Source organism: Bubalus bubalis, chromosome 12 (genome assembly GCF_019923935.1).
Source record: "Bubalus bubalis isolate 160015118507 breed Murrah chromosome 12, NDDB_SH_1, whole genome shotgun sequence".
NCBI lineage: Eukaryota > Metazoa > Chordata > Mammalia > Artiodactyla > Bovidae > Bubalus > Bubalus bubalis.
This window is the reverse complement of record NC_059168.1, coordinates 29,646,617-29,671,103: the sequence shown is the minus strand read 5'-3', so window position 1 is coordinate 29,671,103 and position 24,487 is coordinate 29,646,617. Positions and strand designations below refer to the sequence as shown.

The 24,487-nt window shown below is 40.6% G+C and overlaps 2 protein-coding genes across 3 annotated transcripts in view; one reads left to right on the top strand and one right to left on the bottom strand.

Moving 5' to 3' along the window:
- Window positions 1-2,764, top strand: part of FBXO11 (F-box protein 11) — a 111,171-nt gene extending 108,407 nt beyond the window's left edge. For both annotated transcript variants that reach the window (XM_025260989.3, XM_025260987.3), the window contains exons 20-23: window positions 135-242; window positions 558-666; window positions 1,228-1,326; window positions 1,413-2,764. In XM_025260989.3, coding sequence (XP_025116774.1) covers window positions 135-242; window positions 558-666; window positions 1,228-1,326; window positions 1,413-1,542 — 446 coding nt within the window. In that variant the 3' untranslated portion in view covers window positions 1,543-2,764. The remainder of the gene's footprint in view (window positions 1-134; window positions 243-557; window positions 667-1,227; window positions 1,327-1,412) is intronic.
- Window positions 2,731-24,121, bottom strand: MSH6 (mutS homolog 6). The gene is made up of 10 exons (XM_006048044.4): window positions 23,769-24,121; window positions 13,391-13,593; window positions 10,519-10,688; window positions 6,488-9,032; window positions 5,241-5,509; window positions 4,133-4,250; window positions 3,850-3,939; window positions 3,287-3,441; window positions 3,004-3,203; window positions 2,731-2,901 (listed from the first exon to the last, which is right to left on the bottom strand). The coding sequence occupies exons 1-10, from the start codon at window positions 24,020-24,022 to the stop codon at window positions 2,820-2,822; spliced, it is 4,086 nt and encodes a 1,361-aa protein (XP_006048106.2). The 5' UTR covers window positions 24,023-24,121; the 3' UTR covers window positions 2,731-2,819.
- Between the last annotated feature and the right edge of the window lie 366 nt (window positions 24,122-24,487).

Below are 24,487 nucleotides of genomic sequence, written 5' to 3'. Positions count from 1 at the left end.
AATTGATACACAGTTTACTACATTTAACATACTTTTTATATAAAAGAACTATTTTACTACATTTGCTATATTTCAGGTTTCTTTTAAGAAACTATATAAAGTGATGCATCTGCTGTTTGTAAATTTTGCTTCAGGTATTGAAATTACAAATCATGCAACTGCAACACTAGAAGGCAATCAAATTTTTAACAACCGATTTGGAGGCTTATTTTTAGCATCTGGTGTTAATGTGACAATGAAAGGTATGTTGGAATCTTGTGTTCTGCCTTTAAGTACACTAAATATGCCATGAGAAGATAATCAGAAGTCATTGCTATCCAATAATTTAATTCCCTCTGTCACTGTACAGTAGTTAACCAGCAACTCAAGAGATGTATTTTGAAAGAGTTTTGTTTCAACTTATTCTAAATAGTTGGGAGTACCTTATACAAGGAAAACTCATCTCTATCCCTAGCGAGTGTTTTTTTTTACTTCATTGATTAGCCTCTTTTAAAGCTCTTAAACTGTCTTACGTCTTTATACTATAGAATATTACTTATTTTTTTCTTTTATTACAGATAACAAAATAATGAACAATCAAGACGCCATAGAAAAGGCTGTTAGTAGAGGCCAGTGTTTATATAAAATATCAAGTTATACCAGCTATCCCATGCATGATTTCTACAGGTATATTTCTCAGTTATTTGTCTTAAAAAAGGAGAGGTACCAAGGTTTTCTCTCTTTAACTGACAAGAACTCAACATTTTTAGCTTTCCCTTAAGTATATGAGCTAAAAGAAAGTAAACTGGGTATTTAATAGAATGTAACTGAAAATCAGCTGTCCACATTAAGTTCTGTGATCGGTCTTCTTGGAGGAGCCTGTGTTTGAGACCATAAAATGTGGGAAAATGTAGTATTGTACTAACTGTAGATACCACTGAAAATGCAAAACACTTATATTGTTTTCCTAGACTGTCATTAAGTATTCCTTATATCCTAGCTACCATGAGTGGTTTTAATTCCCCTCTCCCCCGTATCGATTCAATAAAGGTAGCTACTTGTTTTCTTTGGGAGACACAAAATAGGAAAATGTTATATTCCATTGAAGTCTCTTTTCAGAACTAGACTAGAACCACAAAAGTTTTGGTCCTCTTAAAAGCCAAAGGTCATAGGGTAATATATAACAGATTGCAGTATTCTGAATAAATAAGATGATCAAGGAAAATAATGTAAGCTTTTGTTTTTTAGATGTCACACTTGTAACACCACAGATCGAAACGCCATATGTGTGAACTGCATTAAGAAGTGCCATCAGGGACATGACGTAGAATTTATTAGACATGATAGGTATGTATGTAGCACACCCGCTGTATTACTCAATTGTTTTCCTCTCCTCACTTTCCTAATCTTTGGGTTTTCATATTTTGTTTTAGGTTTTTCTGTGACTGTGGTGCTGGAACACTGTCTAATCCTTGTACATTAGCTGGTGAGCCTACACATGATACAGATACACTATATGACTCTGCTCCACCTATAGAATCTAATACATTGCAGCACAACTGAATACCTTCCCTAAAGAAAATGTCCTGCCATTCTAACATCATAACTTAAAACGTTTTGGGTTTGTTTTTTTTTTTTTTTTTTGAAGATTTAAAATATTTGCCCATGCTACAGGAAGAGACTGTATTAAAAATGGATACACAAGGTCAGTTGACACTATGAAGCTCAAGCTACCAAAAAGAAAGTGGCAATATATTGACTCAGGATCTCAAAGCTGGGTGTTTTAGCATTACTGTGTAAAGACTTTTGAAGGGACAGAAGTGAAGAAAATAAGCTTCAATTTTGTACAGATACCAACTTCTGAAAAAAAAGCTGGTGTTTTTACAACTAGCATTGAATGCAGTCCAACTTGCAGTAGTACTACTCTTCAATAGACAAGCAGCTTTGTTGCTGCTTTTATGGACGTGGGTACCAATTGCTTTTGTAATATGGTAAAAATGTGAGCTAGCACTTCTGCGTTTCTTTTGATTTTTTTTTTTTAACATGTATTCAGATTGAGAAATATGATTTTAATGCTTTAATCTCATGTAGTTTGTTTTTAATTTCAAGCAAAATCTTATTGTACTTGAATGTGCCCTGTTTTGTTAGCACACCTAGACTTGCTGTAACTGTACTCATGTCCCAGTATGTACGTTCTTTCTATGAAAGAGAAAACACTAATCTTAAATTATATCCAGCAATGTTTCTGGTGTCCTTTAAGAAAAGTTAAGACTATTATTTCCTTCCCTTCCCTGTGCAGCATTCAAAATCACCCCTAGAAAGAGTGAGTGTTTTAATGAGACTTCCTAGGAAGGGATGCACTGTAAAACAAAAGTATTCTTGTAACTCAGTTTTGTGAAAGGTAAAAACTACTATGTTTTAAAAGTACACTTTAGAAAGTCTCTTCAAAACAGTCCTGTATTTGAACTCTGTTCATAGTTTTTTTTTGAACAGTTTAGACAAATTGCTGGAAATTAAAACAATTTCCCGCATTAAGCTGAGACAAGTATATATACAGCCCTATACAGTTTCATAGCGCCCCCCCCCCCCCATTTATGTGTATTGGTGACAGTGGGTATAAACAGCCTGAAAGTGTATGCATGTACCATAACATCTAGACTTAATATATTGTGGAGTATTCAATAACCATTATGTAGAAGGTAGATAAGAATTAAAAGGGTTTAATTTCCTAGAAAGAAAATGGAAAAATGGTCATTTTTAAAAAATAAAGTTTATTAGATCATAATGTTGTCTGAATTTACCACCTTTGTCAAAAGTGAACTCAAAGCTTGCAATGTAGTCTATAATTCCTCAATCAAAGTCAGCAACTTATGGACAGCATCAGCATCCACAGTAGACCTTTCACTGGCCAAACAAACCTCCCTTAAAAAAAAAAAAAAAGTTAGTTTGCATTTTCACAGTGCACCATCCACCCCTTTACTGTTTTTGAAACCGCGTGGTAAAGTTATATCCAATTATAGTTACCGAAATAATCGCAGTGACTGAGTCATCTTCTCAAATTCTCTTGCTTTTCTATGTCCCTTTTGAATAACCTCCTCTGGAAGATTAGCAAGCCTTGCTGCATTAAAACCATAGCTTTTAGGACAGGCTCCTTTAATGAATTTATAGAGGAAGGTAATAGTCTCCTGGCTGGGGTCTTCACATTCATTTTCTACCATGCATGCCTAAAAAAGAAAAATTACATGCTGGCAATGGAAGGACCCATTCAAAAACTGACACAATTTTAGAATAAACAATTCATACATACCATGTGTCCTAGGCGCACTGCAACATTTTGAGAATAATCTTCAACTAATGAATGGTAGTGGGTAGAAAACAACGTACGACACTTTATGTTCTCAGCAAGTTCTTTCACAACTGCGTTTGCTATTGCTGTCCCATCGAATGTTGCGGTACCTCTTCCTATGAAAATATACATAAACTGTATATTATAGTCTGCCATATTACATTCCAAAAAGGACAGGCCTCAGAATTGTTTTAAAATGTACTGAGTATCGGCTTAGTACATCCAAAAGCACTCTAACAGGCCCTCTCTAGCTAAAGTAGGCCTGCTTATCAGCCCTTGAAGTTCAGGAATACTATTCAAGTGCCACTATGCTTCAGAAACTTCCTTTTAGTTCACTTTAAATAGCCTTATTATCCAATTATCCCTGTATTATAATTTAACTTCTAAAAGGATTTAGAAATTGCCACCTTAGTGCCAACTGTGGGGGTCTATGGACAAAGGTGGGTATATTCATATTTGTGTCCCTCAGACCATTTTCCAGAAAAATAAGTCTTTGTACTGTTTTAGAAATTTTAATGTCTTACCTAATTCATCCACAAGCACCAGAGAATGTGCTGTTGCATGTCTAAGTATACTGGCAGTTTCACTCAATTCAACAAAAAATGTACTTTCACCTTAAAAAAAAAAAATGATCAAAATGAGACTCCTCTTTTAACAGCAGAAACATCTTTTAGGTGTATCATTTGAATCTTATGAACTACCCAGTGGTACTAAAGATTAAATTTTACAAAAAGATTACTTCTAGTATGTTAAAACTTACATAATGAATTGTCAAATAACAGAGCCTTAGGTAGAAAAATAACTCACCTGACATTATTCTGTCTGAGGCACCAAGTCTAGTAAACACTCTATCAATTGGTGTGAGCCTACACACTTCAGCTGGTACGTAACAGCCCATCTGGGCCATTACAGCTAATAGGCCAGCCTGTGAATGAGGGAGGAAAAAGTATTTTATGACTGATATGAAGAGAAGAGAGAGAGATATCTATGCATATCCAGAAGACAGATAATAAGTCAAGCTAATAAACATTAATTAGAAGTCAGGCACTCTTAAAAAAAACAATCTTCACAATCTTATGTAGGAAAAGTGAGGCCAAGGGCCTAACTGGCTTTAAAACCTCAGAACATACACACTAACCCACTACACCTAGTGATTCTCAACTCTGGCTGAACAGTAGGATTAAAACTGCTGATGCCTAGAACCCATTGCAAACCAAACAATTTCAGAGGATGAAAACACCGCAACTCCCAGGTACTTTTTTTTTGTTGTGCTCTCTAGATAATTTTGATTTAAAATGAAAAGGTTAAAAACCTTTACTGCTCCTCTCCAGTCAGCAAATTTGTATAAAGTATATAATACAATACAGTAGAATAAGAGAGTCAGCAAACATTTTTTGTCAAGGGCCCAGTGTCTCTGTTACATTTTTTCTAAACCTACATCTAAATCATGTTTAGCTCAGTAACTAGCCAACCCCTGACAGGTTAGGAAAATACATTTACTGTCTTCCCTAAAAGCAGTTCCCAACAGTTAACTAAAGGTCATGAATTATATTTTCCTGTATGAACAAGTGCAATGGTTCTAAGGTTTCCTAGAAATGAACCTAATTTAAGAACAAATGTACATTTGTATAATTTTCTTTCATTATGAATACATCTAACCTTCAAAGGAAATGGATGCAAAGTCAGGGCTCATAAAAGTCATGGCCTGAACCAACTTCACCTTCTTAACTGAAGTACTTCCTTTAACATCAGGCAAATATTTGACCAATGAAATGAACACAGTTCATGACTCAAGGAGTTTTCCTTTGCTTACCAGTAAGTCAGTGACTGACTATCATGAGCTTTTTGGGAAACAATGGCTTAAATGTGTAATAAATTAACTCAAAGTTTTGTAACACCATTTATAACACTTTACCTGTCTCATAAGTGTAGACTTGCCTCCCATATTTGGTCCAGTAACAAGCACACAATAAGCTTTGCCATTTTCCTCCTCCTCTTCCTCACAACCTATTAGAATGTCATTAGGAATAAAGTCATCACCAAAAAAAGTCTTCGTAATGCAGGGATGGCGTGATCCTTTAAGGTCTAGAAAGGGAGGAGTATCTTCTTCTGGCAACAGAATTATTGGACGACACATAGGACCATCACCTCCTCGACTGTAGTTGGTCAGGCACAATAACACATCTGGTAAAGAGAGGACAAAAGTGAGGCTTCATTATTTTTGAGATAACCAACAAAGGCCCAACTTCTATAAAAAGTCTTTCAGAAATGCTTTTTTAGTGGAGGTAGCATGTTCCACTTTAGAAAAGGCAGATTTTTTTCTGTAAGTAGGCACTCCAGTGACATTGTTCTAACTGCACAGTATACAAACTGCTTTGTTAATGGATTCATCAGCTGGAAATGAGTCATCAGCCTAAATGTTTTACATGTCTTTGTTACAGTACTTCATTACTTCATTATTAAAATGAGAAATAACATCTAGTTTCAGCTTAAGAAATCTATCCCCTCAAAGTAGAAATTGTCAAAACACAGGAAAAAACCCTCAGAACTAAAAAAAAAAAAAAAAACTTCAAAACTCTAAAATAAGCAAAGGCTTCAAAATAAGTTGGCCATGAAGTTTAAAGAAAAGGAAATTATTTATGAAACTGAAGACATTACGTAATTACAAATACATAAACCTGGGCTCTCAGAAATGAACTCAAGTAAGCGTGATAACTTGGGCTAAGAGAACAAGTAAAGATTAAAATCTTTTCAAATATGTGTGTAGAGTGTAAAACAAAGGTCAAGGGATAGCTTTAAATGAACATAACATAGTAGCTTGGGACTTCCTGGTGGTCAGTGCTCCCAGTGCGGGGCACAAGTTCCGTCCTTGGTCGGGGAGCTAGAGCCTGCCTGCTGCTGCAACAATCACAAGTGCCACAACTAAGACCTGGAGCAGGTCTTAGAACATAATGTTCTATGCACCTTTCAAAAATAGCTGAAAAGCAACATTTATCAGATATTATAAATTCAACTGAAATTTGATCAAAATATATACCCATTACTTGAGTTTAGGGTTATGAGTCAATGGGGACTTTCTAGTAGGCTATAATTTCAATATAAAACTGGCACCCAGGGCATCACTAACTAAAGCTTTAGGAACAGACCTGTTGAAAGCCTTACCCAACACTGCAGTGCACTCCACAGCAGCCTGCCAGTCCTTATAATTTTTATCAAAGTTATAGAACAGTCGCCTCATGCAGTCCTTTAATGATGCGTCTCTCCGTTCTTCGGCATTTATCAGATTACCCAACTTCTTCTCAATTGTCTTGGTCCAGTATCGTTTACAACCCTTTTTGGTGGATTTCAACTCATATTCTTCTGGCAAATTACGGGTGATGAAATTCTCTGGAATTTCCAACTGGTAACGATTCCTACCAATTCCCCAGTAAACTATGGTTCTACAGCCAATTCGACTGCGCTGTTTCTCCAAGTATTCCAGGAGGCTCTGTTCATTTTCTCTTATGTCAGCAAGAGCTTGGTCATAATCAGAGTCAAATCCTGCTTTGGGAGTAATCAGTCCAGTCTTTCGAGCCTTTTCATGGTCAAAGGCTGTATCCCATCGGTTCAGTTCTGAAGTCAAATCAGGAAAGCGTCCTTCAGGACTTTTTGTCTGCAGAGTAAGGACCTGCTTGAGGATTTTAGACTTAAAGTCATCAATGACTTCTTCCATAATCCCTATAATTTTACATATTACTTTGAATCCTTCCAGAGCAGAAAGAAAATCAATAATCTTTTTTTTGCTGTATGTGGTTTCTTCATACATTATAGCCCTACTATCTGGGTGGTTCTGGCTCTTGAGGGGAGACCCAACATTATGAATTTTACTCAGGAGTCTCTCAAGGTCTGGAAGCTTCTTAAGAAGGTCTACAACCTCAGAGATTTTGTCAGGCACAACCATTAGGTCTTCTATGGCATCCAGGCGATCATTGATCGCATGAGGGTTACAGAGTGGGGCACAAAGCCACTGCTTTAAGAGCCGTTTACCAAAGGGAGTATGGCAAGTGTCAATCTTCTCTAACAAGGTCCCTTCAGTAGAACCATTTGTTCCATTCAGAAAAATCTCCAAGTTGCTTAATGTCACGGCATCTAGCACCATTCGTTGATTGGCTTTAGCAAAGACAGCACCAGGTCTTGTAGCATGGACCATGTCAGAATCCAAGGGAACATATTCTTCAAAATTAGCCATTGATAAAAGCTCCTGATCAATAAGGCATTTTTTGAGGTAGAAGACACAACCACCAAGAGCAGAGAGGGCCAATTCACTCTTCTCTCCTGGTGTCAATCCAATAGAATCTGACTCCGAGGTCATACCTTTAAGCACCTGGGGTAGCATCACCCCACCGTCCTCATTTAACTTGTCTGTAAAATATCCTTCTTCAAGGAGAGTTCTCAAAGTTTTGGCTGCATCCCAAAACTGGGAGCCCGGTATCAGACCTTCCTGAAGAGAAGAGGATAACGAACTCTTGAGAATCATCTTAGTATCCGTTGAGAGATTTCCCTTCTCAAATAAGACTTGTACTGGAGGATAGTGTGCCACTAAAGTCCTAAACCTGGAACAATGGCGATCATCTGAAAACTGACCTATGAAGAACCTCCCTAGAGAGGTATCAACAAAGCATACTCCATACACGCGAGTGTGGCCAGAAGACTCCTCCTCTTTCTCTTTGAGGCTAAGAAGGTACTTACTGTAGTTCTCCGAGGGGTCACCTTCCAGCACACTGTAGGTCTGTGTACCCTTCGTAATGATCCTACAGATCTCCCTCCGCACCACTCTGTCATACTTAGATATGTGTGCCATTTTTCGGCATCGTGCCTCCATCATTTCTGGGGTCTCAGTCTGTTCTACTCGTGCTACTTTATAGCCTTTCTGGACCAGGGAATCTGAGTATCGGCCAAATGCAATTTCAGGGAAACCAGAATGGGCCCAGTTGCCTTTCATGAATACCAGCCCTAGTTCACTGACCCCAATAAGAGCATCCATGTGGTACATCTCATAAAACTTCCCCACTTTATAAAATATGACCAGATCAAAGTTCTGAGACTTAATTTGCCACCACTTCCTCATCCCAGGAGTACAGGAATTAAGGAAATCCTCGGGCACATAGAGTGTGGATGCATCAAAATCAGGGTGATCAGGCCGCCTCCTGTGCACATCTCTTCTCTTTTCCTCCTTAAGCCACTCTAAAGTTTCATGATACCAGAGAGTGGGGCGATTACTGTCATCACATCCCCCACTAACGTGGGCTTGGGGCTCAGAATTTTGAGGGACAGAGAAAGCACTCAAAGTATTCTTGGTTTCTGATGAAATGCCAGTTGCTCGTTTGGTGGCTGAAGGCATTTCCTTCCTTGAACTCTTCCTCTTGAGGGAACCATTCCCAGTTACCATTCTCTTCCGCTTTGGAGCAACTTTGACAGGGGTGTCCAGGCCTTCACTATCACTGTCCCCCGCGCCACTGCTTATTTCATCACTGCTTGCTTCCTCCTTAGTGTCTGGCTTGAATTCCACATCAGAGCCACCAATGTCACTCTCAGAGTCTGATATGACCCTTCGTTTTTTTACTTGTCGGCTACTTCGTCTGGATCCTTGCACCTTTGGCCTCACTTCCTCTTCACTCTCAATGTCATTTTCCTCTTCACTCTTATCTGATGTGTAGGTGGCACCTACCTGAGAGGCAAAGAAAGAATATTTTAAAATATAAAAGTAAAATTTGGAAAAATGACAATATTGCTAGGGAATCTCTCTCAATATGCTACAGCTTCATATATCAAGAGAAGAACCCACCTCCAGAAATAAGAAACTATTTCTCAATGGATAGCAATTTCAGTTTCACCTAAAATTAATACAAATATCACAATACAGGATTAAGTGATTCTGTCATGAGAGTTCTTTCCTATTCAATACTAATTAAGTCCTTAGGATGACCATAGATGACAATACCCATAGGTGATGTCCTCATTAACAGTCATAACTGTAGAAAAAACTTGTCTTTCTTCCAGGGTCATCTCTCCTCTTACAGTTGAACATATAAAGTTTACCATTCTATAAATTACTTAGAATTAAAAAAAAAAAAACAACACAGTAATCATTCTAGTTCTAGTCCTTGCTCCTCCACAAACCAGCTCTATTTTTTTTCAGCAAGCCACGTTCAGTTCTCGTAGACCTCCCTCATATGTAAAGTAGTTACACGGTTAAATGATTTGTCATTACTACCCAGATCTAAACATCTGATTAATGTTATGATCCCTGGTCTTAACCTCAAAAATAAGATTAAAAACATTTCTTTCTTTTTGTTTTGGCTGCACTCATTCTTAGTTGCACTAAGCGGGCTTACTCGTTGTATGTGGGCTCTTAGTTCCCGATGAGGATCAAACCCAGGCCCCCAGCACTGGGACCACCACTGAAGTGCCAGTTTCTCTTAAAATATGTATTTTATATGCCTATCTCATATAGAATAGAATAAAACAAAATCAAGCAGCTTATAGATGACTCTTTAAGCACATCTCATTAATATACTAAATTAGAAAATAATGTTTAAGTATACCCATTATTTGTTCATTTAAGATTTAATTCACTCAAAGTGACCATTAATATTTGAAACCAAGGTTGTCTTTCAACCTTTTCTTACCAATCTAAAATACAACAAAAAAGTATTAGAACATAAAACTGGATAATTTCCACACCCTCATACAGAAGGTTACTATCAGACACCACAATCAATTTTATCACCATGTCCCACTGTCCCTAGCTCTCCATACTGGTTACCAAAAGGGTATTCCCTTCTATAAGCATGTGTGTTTCCAGCCGACTTGAGAACTTAAGTAAAAAAGGGTGCTAGACTGCTGAGGATTCTAAGTAATTGAATATGATCAGAGGTGTAAGAAAATGTGTGTATGAGTACCAAATAAAATATATATATTTGTGTGTGTGTGTATATACACACACACACACACACACACACACACACACAAGCTCTGGGAGTTGGTGATGGACAGGGATGCCTGGCGTGCTGCAGTCCATGGGGTTGCAAACAGTTGGACATGACTGAGCAACTGAACTGAAATAAACAGGAAATTACCACTCTAATACGTCCCTCCCTACTTTTCAACATTTTCCAAACAATAGTAACAACTGCCTGTTAGCAGTGTCCCACCTCCGTCTCTTCTTCCTCCTCTGGCTCTGAGGGCTCATCACATACTGCCAACTCAAGCCTCTTAATCTTGTCTTTATTCAAGGCTTCATCTGCACGTTGCATTGCTCTGAGTATTTCAGGCTTTGCACTGTAAAAATGACCTCCTTTCTGGGCTTCCTTTGAATGTGAACCTAAAAAACACACATGTATTTATTTATAAATAAGAACAGTTGGCTGGACATTTGGCTCAATGTATAACACTTGCCCTAACGAACAAGAATGATAACCATCAAGGTATTTTGTTTTGCCAAAGGCGCATGGGATCTTAGTTTCCCGACCAGGGATGGAACCTGTACCCCTGCAATGGAAGTGCAGTCTTAATCACTAGGCTGCCAGGGAAGTCCTTCAGGTATAATTTTTAATGTCCCATTATTTTTGATTGATATAGATAAGATCAATAAAGCCTTCACAGAAAGAATTTTCAGGGTTAAAACTATCAGTGAAACTGGAATTACCTATTTTACCTCCTGTAAGTTACCTTAATTGTTGGTTCACCCAGGACCACTCTCTCTTCCAGAAAGACCTCAGACTGTGGACCCTAAAACCACACCTCTTCCGGTGAGGTATAAGATGTAAAGGAGATTTGAGACCCTTTTTAAAAAACATTGCTTAAGGAAGGCAAAAACTACACTGTCACTTAAATGAAGCAATGACATTAACAATAAGTTTGTTCCCAAGGCAGTTAGTTAGATAAGACAGATTTTTAAAAAATTCTACTCTAAGGAACCCTAAATTTTGGGAGGATAATAACCCAGGAGACTTTAAAGTTTTTTCAAAACAGTTGCATCAAAAATGTCTTGCTCTGTTTTAAAGTAAAACTTTTCCTTTATTCATTTCATTTCAAAGAGCTATAGTATTAAATGACATGTCTATCCACTGAGCAAAAGGTTAGACATAGACAATTATAATGGTACAGAATTGTTTTAATTCTTTTCCAAGAGGCCTAACTAGGAATATCTGTTCTCTTCTTCTACCTGAATGTAACAGCTGCAAATCAAACCTGAATTTGTCTAACAGATCCAAACATTACATTACTCCCTTCTTTCAGTATACTAAAACTGATGGGACATCCTAAATTTCCATGGAATTAGCAACTTTTATGAGCTGCCTAAAATAAAGCTGCAATTTCTTATTTCTCTAAAGAGCTGCACCAAAACTACAAACTGCAGCAGTCAAAATCATTACGAGTGGCTGTGAACTCTCCCAAAGTGCCTGTTACAGCTGTGCTCACCCTGCCGATCTAGTATCAATCACCACCATTCCCCAAAACCTCTAAAGCATACTACAACCCTAAGACCATCCCCCCCCAAAGGCCTGTTTTCATGCACACCTCTTTGCAGATTTATTCACATATACGTTTTGCAACAATTTGGAAATTTAAAGGGCAAAGAGCAATATGCACATCTTTATAAAATAATTACAACATAAACTTTTGATCTCTTTTTAGTCATCTTTTGCCAAGGCTTGGTTTAGCATCTCAAAATTAGTCCTGGAAAAAGACCTCATTTATCATCTGGTCCAACTTGCATATAAGCAAACAGAAGTTACTTTGGCCAAGATTATACAGCAAATTAATGGAGAAGACTGAAGTAAATTCTCTTACTCTGTTCTAGCCCTGCACATCAGGTTTCTACACAGGCCTATCTGCCCTGCAGGATGAGGAGTGATACAACCAAAAGGGCATGATTCCCAGGCTTCTGGGAAACTGACCACTGTTCTGATTCCAAGATACTGAGTTCAGCAATGTCCTAGCCAGGAGTCTGAAGATAATGGAAAAAACCTGTGCATGCACAGGATGACATGCATCCTGCAGTCACACTGCGCATGCACTGCAGGAGACTGACAGGGTGCAGCCAGCCTAGGTGAAACCATACACGCAGGACTGCTGATGTCTGTGATAAATAAGGCTGGGCCTGGGAAGAGTGAGTCAAGGTTCCAGAAGTCTAGTTTCTGATGTGAAACTCAACTCAGATGTGCTCATAAGGTGAGCATTTTGAAGCCGAGGTCGCATGCTTCTCCACCTGTCCTAGAGTATGTCACTGATCTATATGTTCTGTATCTTGGCTACACTGTCTTTCTTTTGGAACCTTTTAAGATAGGAACCAGAGAAGGCAATGGCACCCCACTCCAGTACTCTTGCCTGGAAAATCCCATGGGTGGAGGAGCCTGGTAGGCTGCAGTCCATGGGGTCACTAAGAGTCGGACACGACTGAGCGACTTCACTTTCACTTTTCACTTTCATGATTTGGAGAAGGAAATGGCAACCCACTCCAGTGTTCTTGCCTGAAGAATCCCAGGGATGGGGAAGCCTGGTGGGCGGCTGCTGTCTATGGGGTCGCACAGAGTCGGACACGACTGAAGCGACTTAGCAGCAGTAGCAGCAAGATAGGAACACTTTATTTTTTTTCATGTCTGAATCTGGCATTGTCATCCATCAAGAGATCCAATCATGAAGTCCTTTTTCCTTTAAGGGTTTGAAGTGAAGTTGCTCAGTCGTGTCCGACTCTTTGCGACCTCATGGACTGTAGCCTACAAGGCTCCTCTGTCCATGGAATTTTCCAGTCAAGAGTACTGGAGTGGGTTGCCATTTTGATATTGCTATAAGTCACTCAAAAGGACAGAAATAAAAATTCAACTCCACGCTACAAACTGGCCAAAGATCAGCTACATCTTATCCTTTTCCCATGCTAGAAGCTTTTACCACACCCACTCTTAAAATTTATTGGAGTAAAATATGCTTAAATCCACTGTGTAGGAGACACGAACATTCACACTCACATGTGCCTGGGCTCTATCTTACAAATATACCCAACCTGCAAAGTAAATCTCTTACCTGTATATGGCTTTAATAGCCTTCTGCTAACCCAGCCCCGTGTTGGGCTGTCATCAAAAAACTGTACATGAACTCGGGCAGACTTTCCTTTCTCACGGATGAATGTTCCATCAAAAGGGTGGTTGTAAACCAGGCAAGGCCACCAAGGGTAACCCTCCATCTTGGCCCAAACCAAATCACCTGGTGAGAAGTCACAAGAACTGCTGCCAAGAGAAAATACATAATTTGGTTAATACTTTGTTAAGTTACATTAAAGGCAATTACTACAAACAAGCAGTTCTAAGGAAGGTATCTTAAGACACCTTTGAAATTTTCTGGCATTAATATTCAGGCACAGAAATTCTAAAACTAATGATTTTAAAATCAAATTTTCAAGTCATTTTTAAAATCATAAGCAAATATCACAAGACAACATAAATATAATGGTATTAAGGTTAGAAATTATCTCAGAATCATTCAAGGTTTAAAAACTGGCAGAATTCTGATAGACTGGTAATAGCAGGAAAAAGACAAACTCATTGTACATGTGATTCAAATTATTACATCTGTACTACCACATGTATACATTAGGAACAGGATCTGACCCAAAGTATTAATAAAATACCAAGCATAAAGCCTAGGCAAATTTGCTATACTTACATTAAAAATTATTTCATTAAAACTTTGCTCCAATGTATTCCAAATACCCCAAAAGCCAGCAGACTAATACCCCTAGCCCATCCCTAAAAATCTAGTTTTGTGGAAAAACTTAAGAGGTAAGTATGTAATGTGCCCAAAATAGTTGTGTACACAAATAGTTGTATAAATAAACCTACAGAATCAACAGGAGATCTAATCTTCACAAAAACTGACTTAGCCCTGAAGATTTCCTGAGAAAGGGAGAGGAGGAGGAGAATTATACAAGAGTCCCTCAGTGATAGAGAGGCCACAACAACTGATAAACCCTGCTCCAGTAGTATATAACCATGATTTTCTAAGCCTGCTTAAAGGTTTTCACTGAATAATGACAAATATAAAATAAGTACATTACAAAAGAGAATATTTCAGACATTTTAGAATAATCAGTTCAGGCCACCTTATTCAGGCTCAATCATAAAACTGAAGTATTTCTTTCTTCAAAAAATGTGGATGTGGAAATCCCTATGCTAGACAGAAAAGAAACCAGAACAGGAGCATGGCTTCAGCTGGTGCTTACATCCAGGGCCTTTAAAGTACATTCTTCTTTCAACTTAGAAAACTGTAGTGACCAGCATGAGTTTATAATTATTGCTGTCAAACACCACAGGGGTCATCTTCAAACAGGGAGCTATGTCTGCACAATTCAGGTATCTTAAGTGCTTCCTCATTACTAACATATCCATTTGTTAACAGGAGACAAAGATCCTTATCTCTGTGTGGAACTGTCAAGCAGGCTCTCCCTTAACTTAGCCGGGCAACCACTTAACCACCAAGTCTATCACACTGGGATCAGGAAACCACAAGCTTTCCTTGTATGTTAGGTCCTGAGAGTACCCTAAATTTGTACCCTTTGCTGTTACTAAAAGAGGAAAATAACCTTTGTCCATATATAAATACACTATCAGAATGGAGTCTGAACTCTATGACAGTAACTTCTAGAAGACTGACCAGAGAGCAAATACATGTTATGCCAATGAACATGTCTCCTCATAGGAAGCATATGTCTGGCTGTAAAGTCTTCAGACATCAGACTACAAACTGTTGGCCAAAGTCGATTTTTCTGACAGGAACCAGTAAGGATAATCATCAGTCCAGCCTGGCTGCCTTTCATCCCTTAAGAGATGAAATTTGATGTGTACATCAAGAAGCCTTAACTCATCACTGGCTAGTCTGAAGCAGTTCCTCCCCTAGGTGAGCTCAGGCTGGCCAAAATGGAGTCAGGTTGCCAGAATGGAGTCAAGTTTACGAAGTGTTCAGTTGCTCAGTGTCTGACTCTTTGCAACTCCATGGACTGCAGCACTGCAGGCCTCCCTGTCCATCACCAACTCCCGGAGCTTGCTCAAACTCATGTCCATTGAGTCAGTGATGCCATCCACCCATCTCATCCTCTGTCGTCACCTTCTCCTCCCGCCTTCAATCTTTCCCAGCATCAGGGTCTTTTCAAATGAGTCAGTTCTTTGCATCAGGTGGCCAAGGTACTGGAGTTTTAGCTCCAGCATCAGTCCTTCCAATTCAGGACTGATTTCCTTTAGGATGGACTGGTTGGATCTCCTAGCTGTCCAAGGGACTCTCAAGAATCTTCTCCAACACCATAGTTCAAAAGCATCAATTCTTCCGCACTCAGCTTTCTTTTATAATCCAACTCCCACATTCATACATGACTACTGGAAAAATCATGGCTTTGACTAGATGGACCTTTGTTGGCAAAGTAATGTCTCTGCTTTTTAATATGCTGTCTAGCTTGGTCATAGCTTTTCTTCCAAGGAGCAAGCATCTTCTAATTTCATGGCTGCAGTCACCATCTGCAGTGATTTGGGAGCCCCCAAAAATAAAGTCTGTCACTGTTTCCATTGTTTCCCCATCTATTTGCCATGAAGTGATGGGACCGGATGCCATGATCTTAGTTTTCTGAATGTTGAGTTTTAAGCCAACTTTTTCACTCTCCTCTTTCACTTTCATACAAAGTGTTAGTGCTTTTAAAAGTGAAGACTGTTTTCCTTGCCCATGTGAGGGTAAGGACTAAGGTATGGCTAATTCAACAGTACCTATTTCATTACATACATGTCTATAAAAGTTACACATTCTTTAGAAAAGAGCGCATCAGAGACTTTGACAAGAATGAACATCTTGGTGGTACATTTGCAGTTCAAGGGATCAGGATGCCCGAAAACTAACAATTCTATTTTATCTCTGTGAAGCAACCAAGCACTTGCAAGTATCTCAGTGTCTTAGAAACTAAATATGTAGATCAAAATTCTTAAAAGCAAAAAATATGAGATGGCCACACTTGCCTCCTGAAAGTTACTGTCTATCCTCAATTAAGAGTAACTCAAGTTTCCAGCTGAGACCCAAGACATGGGAGAAAAAACTTTGAGTTCTATACCTTTAACAGTACTAAGTTAATATAGTTTTTATCCCAAAGGAAATCTGAGCTTTCTAAGACTGTTACCTTAAAACTGTCATTTGTATAAAAGTGAACAAACTGTACAACAAATTGTAAAATGATGTTCAAAGGTTTCAAATTGACATAGATTCCTTTCCAAGCAACCAACTTGAAAATGTAATGTCTTTAGGGCTTCTCTGGTGGCTCAGTGGTAAAGAATTCACCTACCAATGCAGCGGACATGGGTTCAAGCCCTGATCTGGGAAGATCCCACATGGGGTGGAGCAACCAAACCCATGCACAACTGCTGAGCCTGTACACTAGAAGCTGTCTGGGAGCTGCAACTGCTGAAGCCCGAGTGCCCGGAGCCCGTGCTCTGCACAGGAGAAGCCACAGCAACGAGAAGCCGGCACACAGTGCAACTGGAGGGGCCCCTGCTTGCCACAACTAAAGCAAAGCCTTCACAGCAATGGTAGCACAGCCAGAAGTAAATAAATAAAGAATTTTTAAAATTTAATGTCTTTAAATTTATTTGAAAGGCAAATAAATGCGCATCCTCACTAGAGGAAGAAACACATAAAAAGCTAATTACAATCATCAGATCTGTAAAGCTAAAATGCCATCATAAACTGAATTGTTTAAAAACAAAATTGTTTTTTAACATCACCTCACCCTAAACATAAACTTATACTTTCAGAATCTTATGTATAACTTAATTCTGCTGTTAAGAATTGAGCCGGGTAGGGGGAGGCGCAGGCGGAATGGATTCCCTGGTGGTCCAGTGGTTAGGACACAAAGCCTTCACTACCTGGAGCAGCCAAAAAAAGAAAGTGGAAGTACACTCTAAATGCTAAGACTAAAAATGTAGTTTAAAAAAAATGGATAGTTTCCCCAATGTTAAAAGGCTTTTCAGAAAAGAATTCTTTTTAATCTACTGACTTTCTATGTGCAAATGAATTCTTTAAAGTTAATTTAAAATTTTGATCTCTAGTAGTTGTGCAGTCTCCACAAAATATCAAAATAAAAGGAACATAAATGTTAATCCATGCAAATATTCAGATTTTTACCAATACTAATACCTATTTTAAAATATCTAACTATAACTTAAGCATGGGATCACAGTGGAATGTACTATAATTTGAATATCTGCTATTTTTCATACACTGATCCTTAAAGAGCCAGAGGACTTTATAAAATCAGAGATGGATACAAAGCCAGAGATGGCTCTACTTGAAACTTTATTTAACAGTTGGATTCAGACTTTACTGTATTTTAACATTTGGCTCCGTTTCCTGACAATCTTAATACCTTTCTCTTTTCAGATAACTAGGACTGTGTTAAATATTAACAAGGATCATCAAACCCTATGCAATGCAAATCCAATTTGAAAATATCTAGGCCAAAAAGTCACTTTACAATGTAGAATGGGTTCTTCTTGGAGCCCAATGTGAAATCCCAAAATAAATATAGGAATTAGCCTATAAATTAGCCTACTGTCGGGAGTAGCGTTAGGCATTACTGACAAAATGGAGGCACGGCCCCAACTCCCTCTCCTTGTCCTGAAGGCAGGGACCCGGGATGAAGGAGTTAGGCCTTGTGATTCTGACTTGTTTTTTCCTCTCCTCGGCTGAGTTGACTGAAAAGAATATTAAGGTGCGTACTGTTCTTGAGAGGAGCATAAGAAGGCACAAAGCCTTCTGCAGCTGTGCTCAGAGAATAATTCATAAAGTTAATCACTGACATTCAAGGTTCCAGGATGAGCACATAGGCCGCAGCTTGAGGCCATGGGAGGAATTGCTATCTGAAACCTATTTGTGAGGGTAATGTTTATGGAAAAGGAGTTTACTGAATTTAGGGCTTAGGAATAATTAAGATAGTTAGAAGCTAAAGATTTAAGGAATGTTGTAATGTTAGCATATTTTACTATAGCTTATAGAGATTAGGCATTTTGGAGATATTAGTGGTTAGAAGCCTTTTTAGAGAAAGTGAGCTCAGGATACTAGGGGCAAACAGGATTTAGAAAGATAAGAAATAAACTGAGGAATGTGGTATGCAGCCCAGACATTAGCATGAGTTACAGTGTATTCACAAGGACACATGAGAAGTAGATAAGAGAATCTATGAGGCAGGAACTCCTTCTGAGGGGCAACAATGATTTATGGAGACAACAAATCTGGGTCAGTGGGAACTGAAAACGTCAAACCTCTGACCTAATGCTTTTATAAAAGTATAAAAGAGAATCTTAAGCTTGAAATAAATATGCAGACCAAGAAATATGAATGAGAGGCTCCATCAATACTCGAAGACACTCCTTCAGGCTGATCCCTGGCTGCTGGAGCTGGACTCCGGCAGCCTACTTTATAAATATGATTCGACTATGATTTTACAAGTGGTTTTTGTTTTCTGGCTGTGCCACACACCTTTGTGGGATTTTAGTCACCCAAGAAAGGACCAAACTGGGCCCTTGGCAGTGAGAGTGTGGAGCCTGACCACTGGACCGCCTGGGAATTCCCTTGTTTTTAAAATGATAATGTATCTCAAATGTTTGATATTCTTGGGATTTTTAAAGACAGCTTTAAAAAGGTAACAGGAAAGGTGACAGCTCAGAAAAACAAGTGTAAAACATACAACTAAAAAACAACTTCATACAACTAAAAATAAGAAATGACTTAATAAAGCTAAATATATATGAACAAATCTTTACACTTTGGCTTTAAAAAATGCCATTATTTTTGCTCCCTCTTCAGCCCATTACCTTGGTGTCGATTATTAGTTGTGCCCCAACTTTATAAGCAACATTTCTTTCTACTTTTTAAAACAGAATCAGTAGATACAAAAGCAATGCTAGAATTTGCTCCTATAAACAATAAAAGTTAAACTGGCTATGTGTAAAAAAAATTTGTGTATATAAACACAAGTTTCACAAAGGTGAACATACTCTCAAGCCAACTATCAGTGTTTGTATCTACTTCTCAACGTAGAATATTAGAGTAGAATTCCCCTACCCTCAAATAGCTAATGAGAAAACAGAAGTAACCAGAGAAATTATTACCAAGGGCTCCCATCACACCTACCCACCTACCCATCTACCTGCACCTCTCTGCCCTTCACCTGGCTTTCCTTCCTTCGGCTTGGATAACTATGGCCATCTATCACTTATGCGTGAGGTCTAGGACAACCATATAAATTATCATCCAAACTGGCCTCTAAAACTATTTCCTAAATATTATTAGAAAAGAAGCCTATAAAAAAACTAAAACCAGGGCTCTTCGGAAAGCAGCTCAAGGACCAGGGACAACTGATAATCGTCATCAGAATGAAAAGTTCTGAGATAATGTTAAAAGTTATAAATGCCAGCTTAAAAGAGGCTCCTGCTGGCCAAATTAGTGTGACAAGTTCAGCACCTTTTTAGTTATATCGATTAAATCAAATTAAGTCTGTGAACCCAAGTCCACCATGATACTTTTTTAAAAGCCTGAATTCTTTTCTTACAAAAACTAATATTATTACATTAAGTGTGATATTATTTAGAATATATTACTATAAATAGGTTTAATTGTATGAAAAGTAGAAGGAAAGGCACCTACAACTAGGGCAGATTGTTACCTTTAACTAAAGGCTCTTGGGGGAAAAAAAAAAAACCTTGTCACGGTCTGACACACCACTCCTATAAATGAATACAAGGCACACACTTAAAATTTTTTACTGTCCTCATTTCTCATAGTCAACAGACAATTATTGAAATGAGATTGCAAAAAATAAACCAGCTAAGATTTGCTTTAAAAATCCAGATTTACGTAGTCAGAAGCCTTGCTCACAGCTCTTTCAATTGTCTTAATAAGCTAGAGGGGATTTCCCTAGTGGTCCAATGGTTGAAATTTCACCTTCTGAGGCAGGGGGTGTGGTTTCCATCCCTGGTCTGGGAGCTAAGATCCCACACGCCTCCTGGCCAAAATACCAAAACATAAAACAGAAGCAATATTGCAACAAATTCAGTAAAGACTTAAAATTTTTTTTAAAAAGGCTACAGAAGAAATGAAGTACTGAGAAGCAGGCCCAGAGTGCATAGACATACATCCTGCAGCCATTTACTCAAACCGATGTCACCTCAACTGCTTCCTCTTTCTCAACCCAGGTGAAAAAGACTTTTGCATCACACCTGACAAAGACACTAGGGGAAGGAAATAAAAAAAGACAAAACACGTTAACACTGGTGCACAAGAGGAAACTAAATGACAAATGACCACTGAAAGATGCTCAACTTCTTCCAACTGACCCCTAGGAAAAGTCCAAATGTTTTTGTAGCCCATCAGCAGAGACTGGATCTCCTCATACCTAAGGCTCCGGCCTCCTGTCTTCATTCTCAATTGGCAGGACCTTCCTCTTCCTGCACCAGCTTCCTAAAACCCCCTCACCTCTACAGCAGCTGAGCTAACCTCTACTTACCTATCCTCTGGTCTCAGCCTTAGAGCTGAAAGCCTACCCAGACCCATACATACCCCATCCTCCCCACAAAGTGAACAGAGCTCACCGGCTCTGCTCCTGCTCTAAAACTGCCTTTTCGCTTGTCCTATTCACTCTTGCATACGGGTTCCACAACACCCAATACTGTGCCTGCCAGAGGAGGTACGTTAACATTTATTAAGTGAAGGCCAAATCTATCTAATGAATGGAGAGCTCTTTAGAAACCTAGAATCAAATGCCAATTTTTCCTGAATACCCTGAAAGCAGTCCTATAGAGTAGGTGGTCACGTGTAAACAATATTATTCTTTTTTAAGTCTTTTATGAGTTTCCAAAATTCAGACCTTAAAAAAAAAACAAAAAAAACCCCTGCATTATGCTATTCAAAATATAAAGCACAACCATACAACAAATAATTCCATTCATTTAGAATGGATGCAGGAAGAATCAATTCAAGTTTAGGTGAACGTAACGCTTTGTACATCTCTTACTATGCATCCATTACAAAGGATGCCCATGTAGGGAAGGAAAAAAATTATTTTGGAAAAATATTTAATTTTCACTGGAGTATAATTGATTTACAATGTTGTGTTAGTTTGTGGTGTACAGCTAAGTGAATCAGCTATACTTATACACATAACCCTTTTAGATTTCCTTCCCATTTAGGTCACCACAGAGCACTGAGTAGAGTTCCCTGAGTTATACAGGAGGTTCTCATTAGTTATGTATTTTATGCATAGTATCAATAGTGTACATACACATCAATCCCAATCTCGCAATTCATACCACCCCCAGGGAAAGTACTTTTCCGTCTACCCATCTGAGTTCTTGGCTGAGAAAGGGAAACTGAGTAACACTCCTGGAGATGGCCCACGTTACCACCTTAAACCTCTGTCTTCAGCTATAGACAAAGGAAAGATAGGGGGCCGGGGAGGGAGACCAGGGAGGTTACCAAGAAAAAAACAAAAAACAAGGATATGTTTGTTATTAAGATTTCAGTTCAGTGCCTATGGAATCTCCCTTTTCTTCTTAGTACAGAGAGGCAGGCATCCTTACAAATGGAGATTTCCCTTTTAAATGTAAATTTCCCTTACAGAAGAATAACTTCTACTGTTCTCAGAGCTTCTCCCGTATCTTCCCCTTCTCAAAAAATACTCAGCTCAAAATAACCTCTATGCCAGAGACACATTCTGGGGTGGCAAATCCTGCCACTTGTCGGGCAACTACATAAACTTCCTGAGAGGGTCGCTTGGAGGAAGGTAACACTGTAATCACGGCCGCACTTTGAAAAATCTGTGGGACGCCTAAAACGCAAGGCATTCGAAATCAACTACTCAGCTCTCTGATCTTGAATGTGTGCTTTTTTTTTTGTACCACTATTTCACCCTTTCAGACGGCTGCCATTACACTTTATGCCTAATACAATACATGGGATACAGTAAGTGCGAGCTTTTCAAAATGTCGCCCGCTACTTCAACAAAGGCCAGCCAAACCCTGAAACAACACCCAACTGCCTAGGAGAGGAAGGCACCGCCGGGCAGGATTCCCCTGTATCACGTTCGTATCCCTCTCCCAGAGCCCTGTCAAGGCCTTTGGGGGCTCTCAATTCAGGAAAAAATTACAGTCCCCCATCCTCCCCTGAAATCCCCAACAAAAGATGCACTATTTCGGGGAGTGCTTTCGGTCTAGTGGTTAGGATTCCGCGCTGTCACTGCCATGGCCCAAGTTCAATCCCTAGTCCCCGAACTTAGATCCCGAGAGCTTTCCTGGTGAGGCAAAAAAAAAAAAAAAAAAAGATGCACTATTTCTTAAACTAATATTATTTTCAACTCGCATAATACTTCCAGGTGTCAAAATTAACATTAAGCTTTACATCTGTTTTGATGCATATGCAATCTATCTACACGTTGACCCAGCTTGGTCCCTGCACTTTCTGCTCCCCGCCCCTGCAATCCTAACTCGGACCAATCAGGCCCCTTGGTTTACCAGCTGACACACCCCCGCGCTCTAAACTTGCTGTCCACTCGCCAGTGTTAGTCGCTCAGTAGAGTCTAGACTTTTTGCAACTCCAAGGACTGTAGCCCACCAGGCTCCTCTGTCCATGGAATTCTCCAGGCAAGAATAATGGAGTGGGTATCCATTCGCTTCTCTAGGGGATCTTCCCGATTCAAGGATCGACCCGGTGTCTCCCGCATTGCCGGCAGATTCTTCACCGTCTGAGCCGCCAGGGAGGCCCCAAGATTACTGCAGAAAGTAACACTCACCCACCCCAAGAGCCTACACACCCACCCCGCCAGAGGCTTCGCATCCGAGGCTCTAATCCAAACACCGAGGGTGTTCCTCGAGCAACTAGCGGGCTCGAAATGGACCATCCCGGCTCTGATGGGGGAACAGCCTCCGGATATCCCACTCGAAGCACGCCGCGCCCCGACAACCTGCTGGTTCCCGGCGTCCATCCCTGCCGCGGGCATTCCTCCTTCCTGCCACCCCTCCCCCGCCCGGGGCAGGCGCCACCCCTCCCTCGCCCAGAGGGCGCACCGCGCGCAGCGCAGCCCAGCTCTTTTCTTTTCCCGCCCCACCCCCCAGTACTCCCATCTCCCCTTTCTCCTTCCTACTCCAAAGCACCTTCCACTCCTCCTCCCGCACCTGGAGGACTTCTCCTCCTCCAACTCCGAACTAAGTGCGTCCTCCCCTCCCCGCCAACCCCCTCTCCTTGCACGGCCGATTTCCTCACACCCTGTTTACAAGCTACACCCCCAATTCTCCCTGCAGCCCCACCTCCTCCGAGCCCAGGGCTTGGACGCGCAACCCTAACCCCGCGAAGCCACCTCCCTGCACCCCCCCTACGCCGCTACCTGGCGGGGACCGCAGGGGATGCCGACTTCCGCAGCCCTCCGTTGAGGTTCCTGGCCTCGGCCCGCGACGTGGTACCCGCTAGGGGCTCAGGCCCGGCCTCGTTCCAGGCCGCATCCCCGCCTGGGGAAGGGGAGGCCCGGGTGGCAGCGGCGGCGGCGCTGCTTCCACTTGAGGCTCTGACGGGGGCTTTATTGGCATTATTCACGGCTGGAGACTTAGGGAAGAAGCTAAACAGCGTGCTCTGTCGCGACATAGCCACAGAGGCCGAGGCTCAACCGCTCTGTCGGACAGAGCCACTAGAAGCAAGGCAGCTACCGCGCGGGGCCTACTGGCGGGAAATCTGGGGGGAGGTGCGCTCCGCGGGAGGAACTCTGGTCCCAGCGGCCAATCGGCAGGCGCCTGGGCGTGCGCGGGCGGCGTCACTGGCGGCGCGCGTCCGGCCCCGCCCCCTCGGGCGCCAAGAGACGTGGGGAGGGGCGGGGTCACTCCGCCGCTGCGCGGGGCAGTAGCCCGTGGTGCTGCCAGCCGCTCGCGACTAGGCGGGTACGGCTCTGGGCTGGATAGGACTGGAAACCTCGACCCACATAGAACCTGGCGCGGCTGCGGGGCTCCTCACCTCGGAAAGACGTTCGTCTTTGAAAGGGAATCTAGAGTCACCGGAGCTGCGATCACGTAGGGGCCGGTGTGTGCAGAGTGCGTGCACCGCCTAGACAGTACA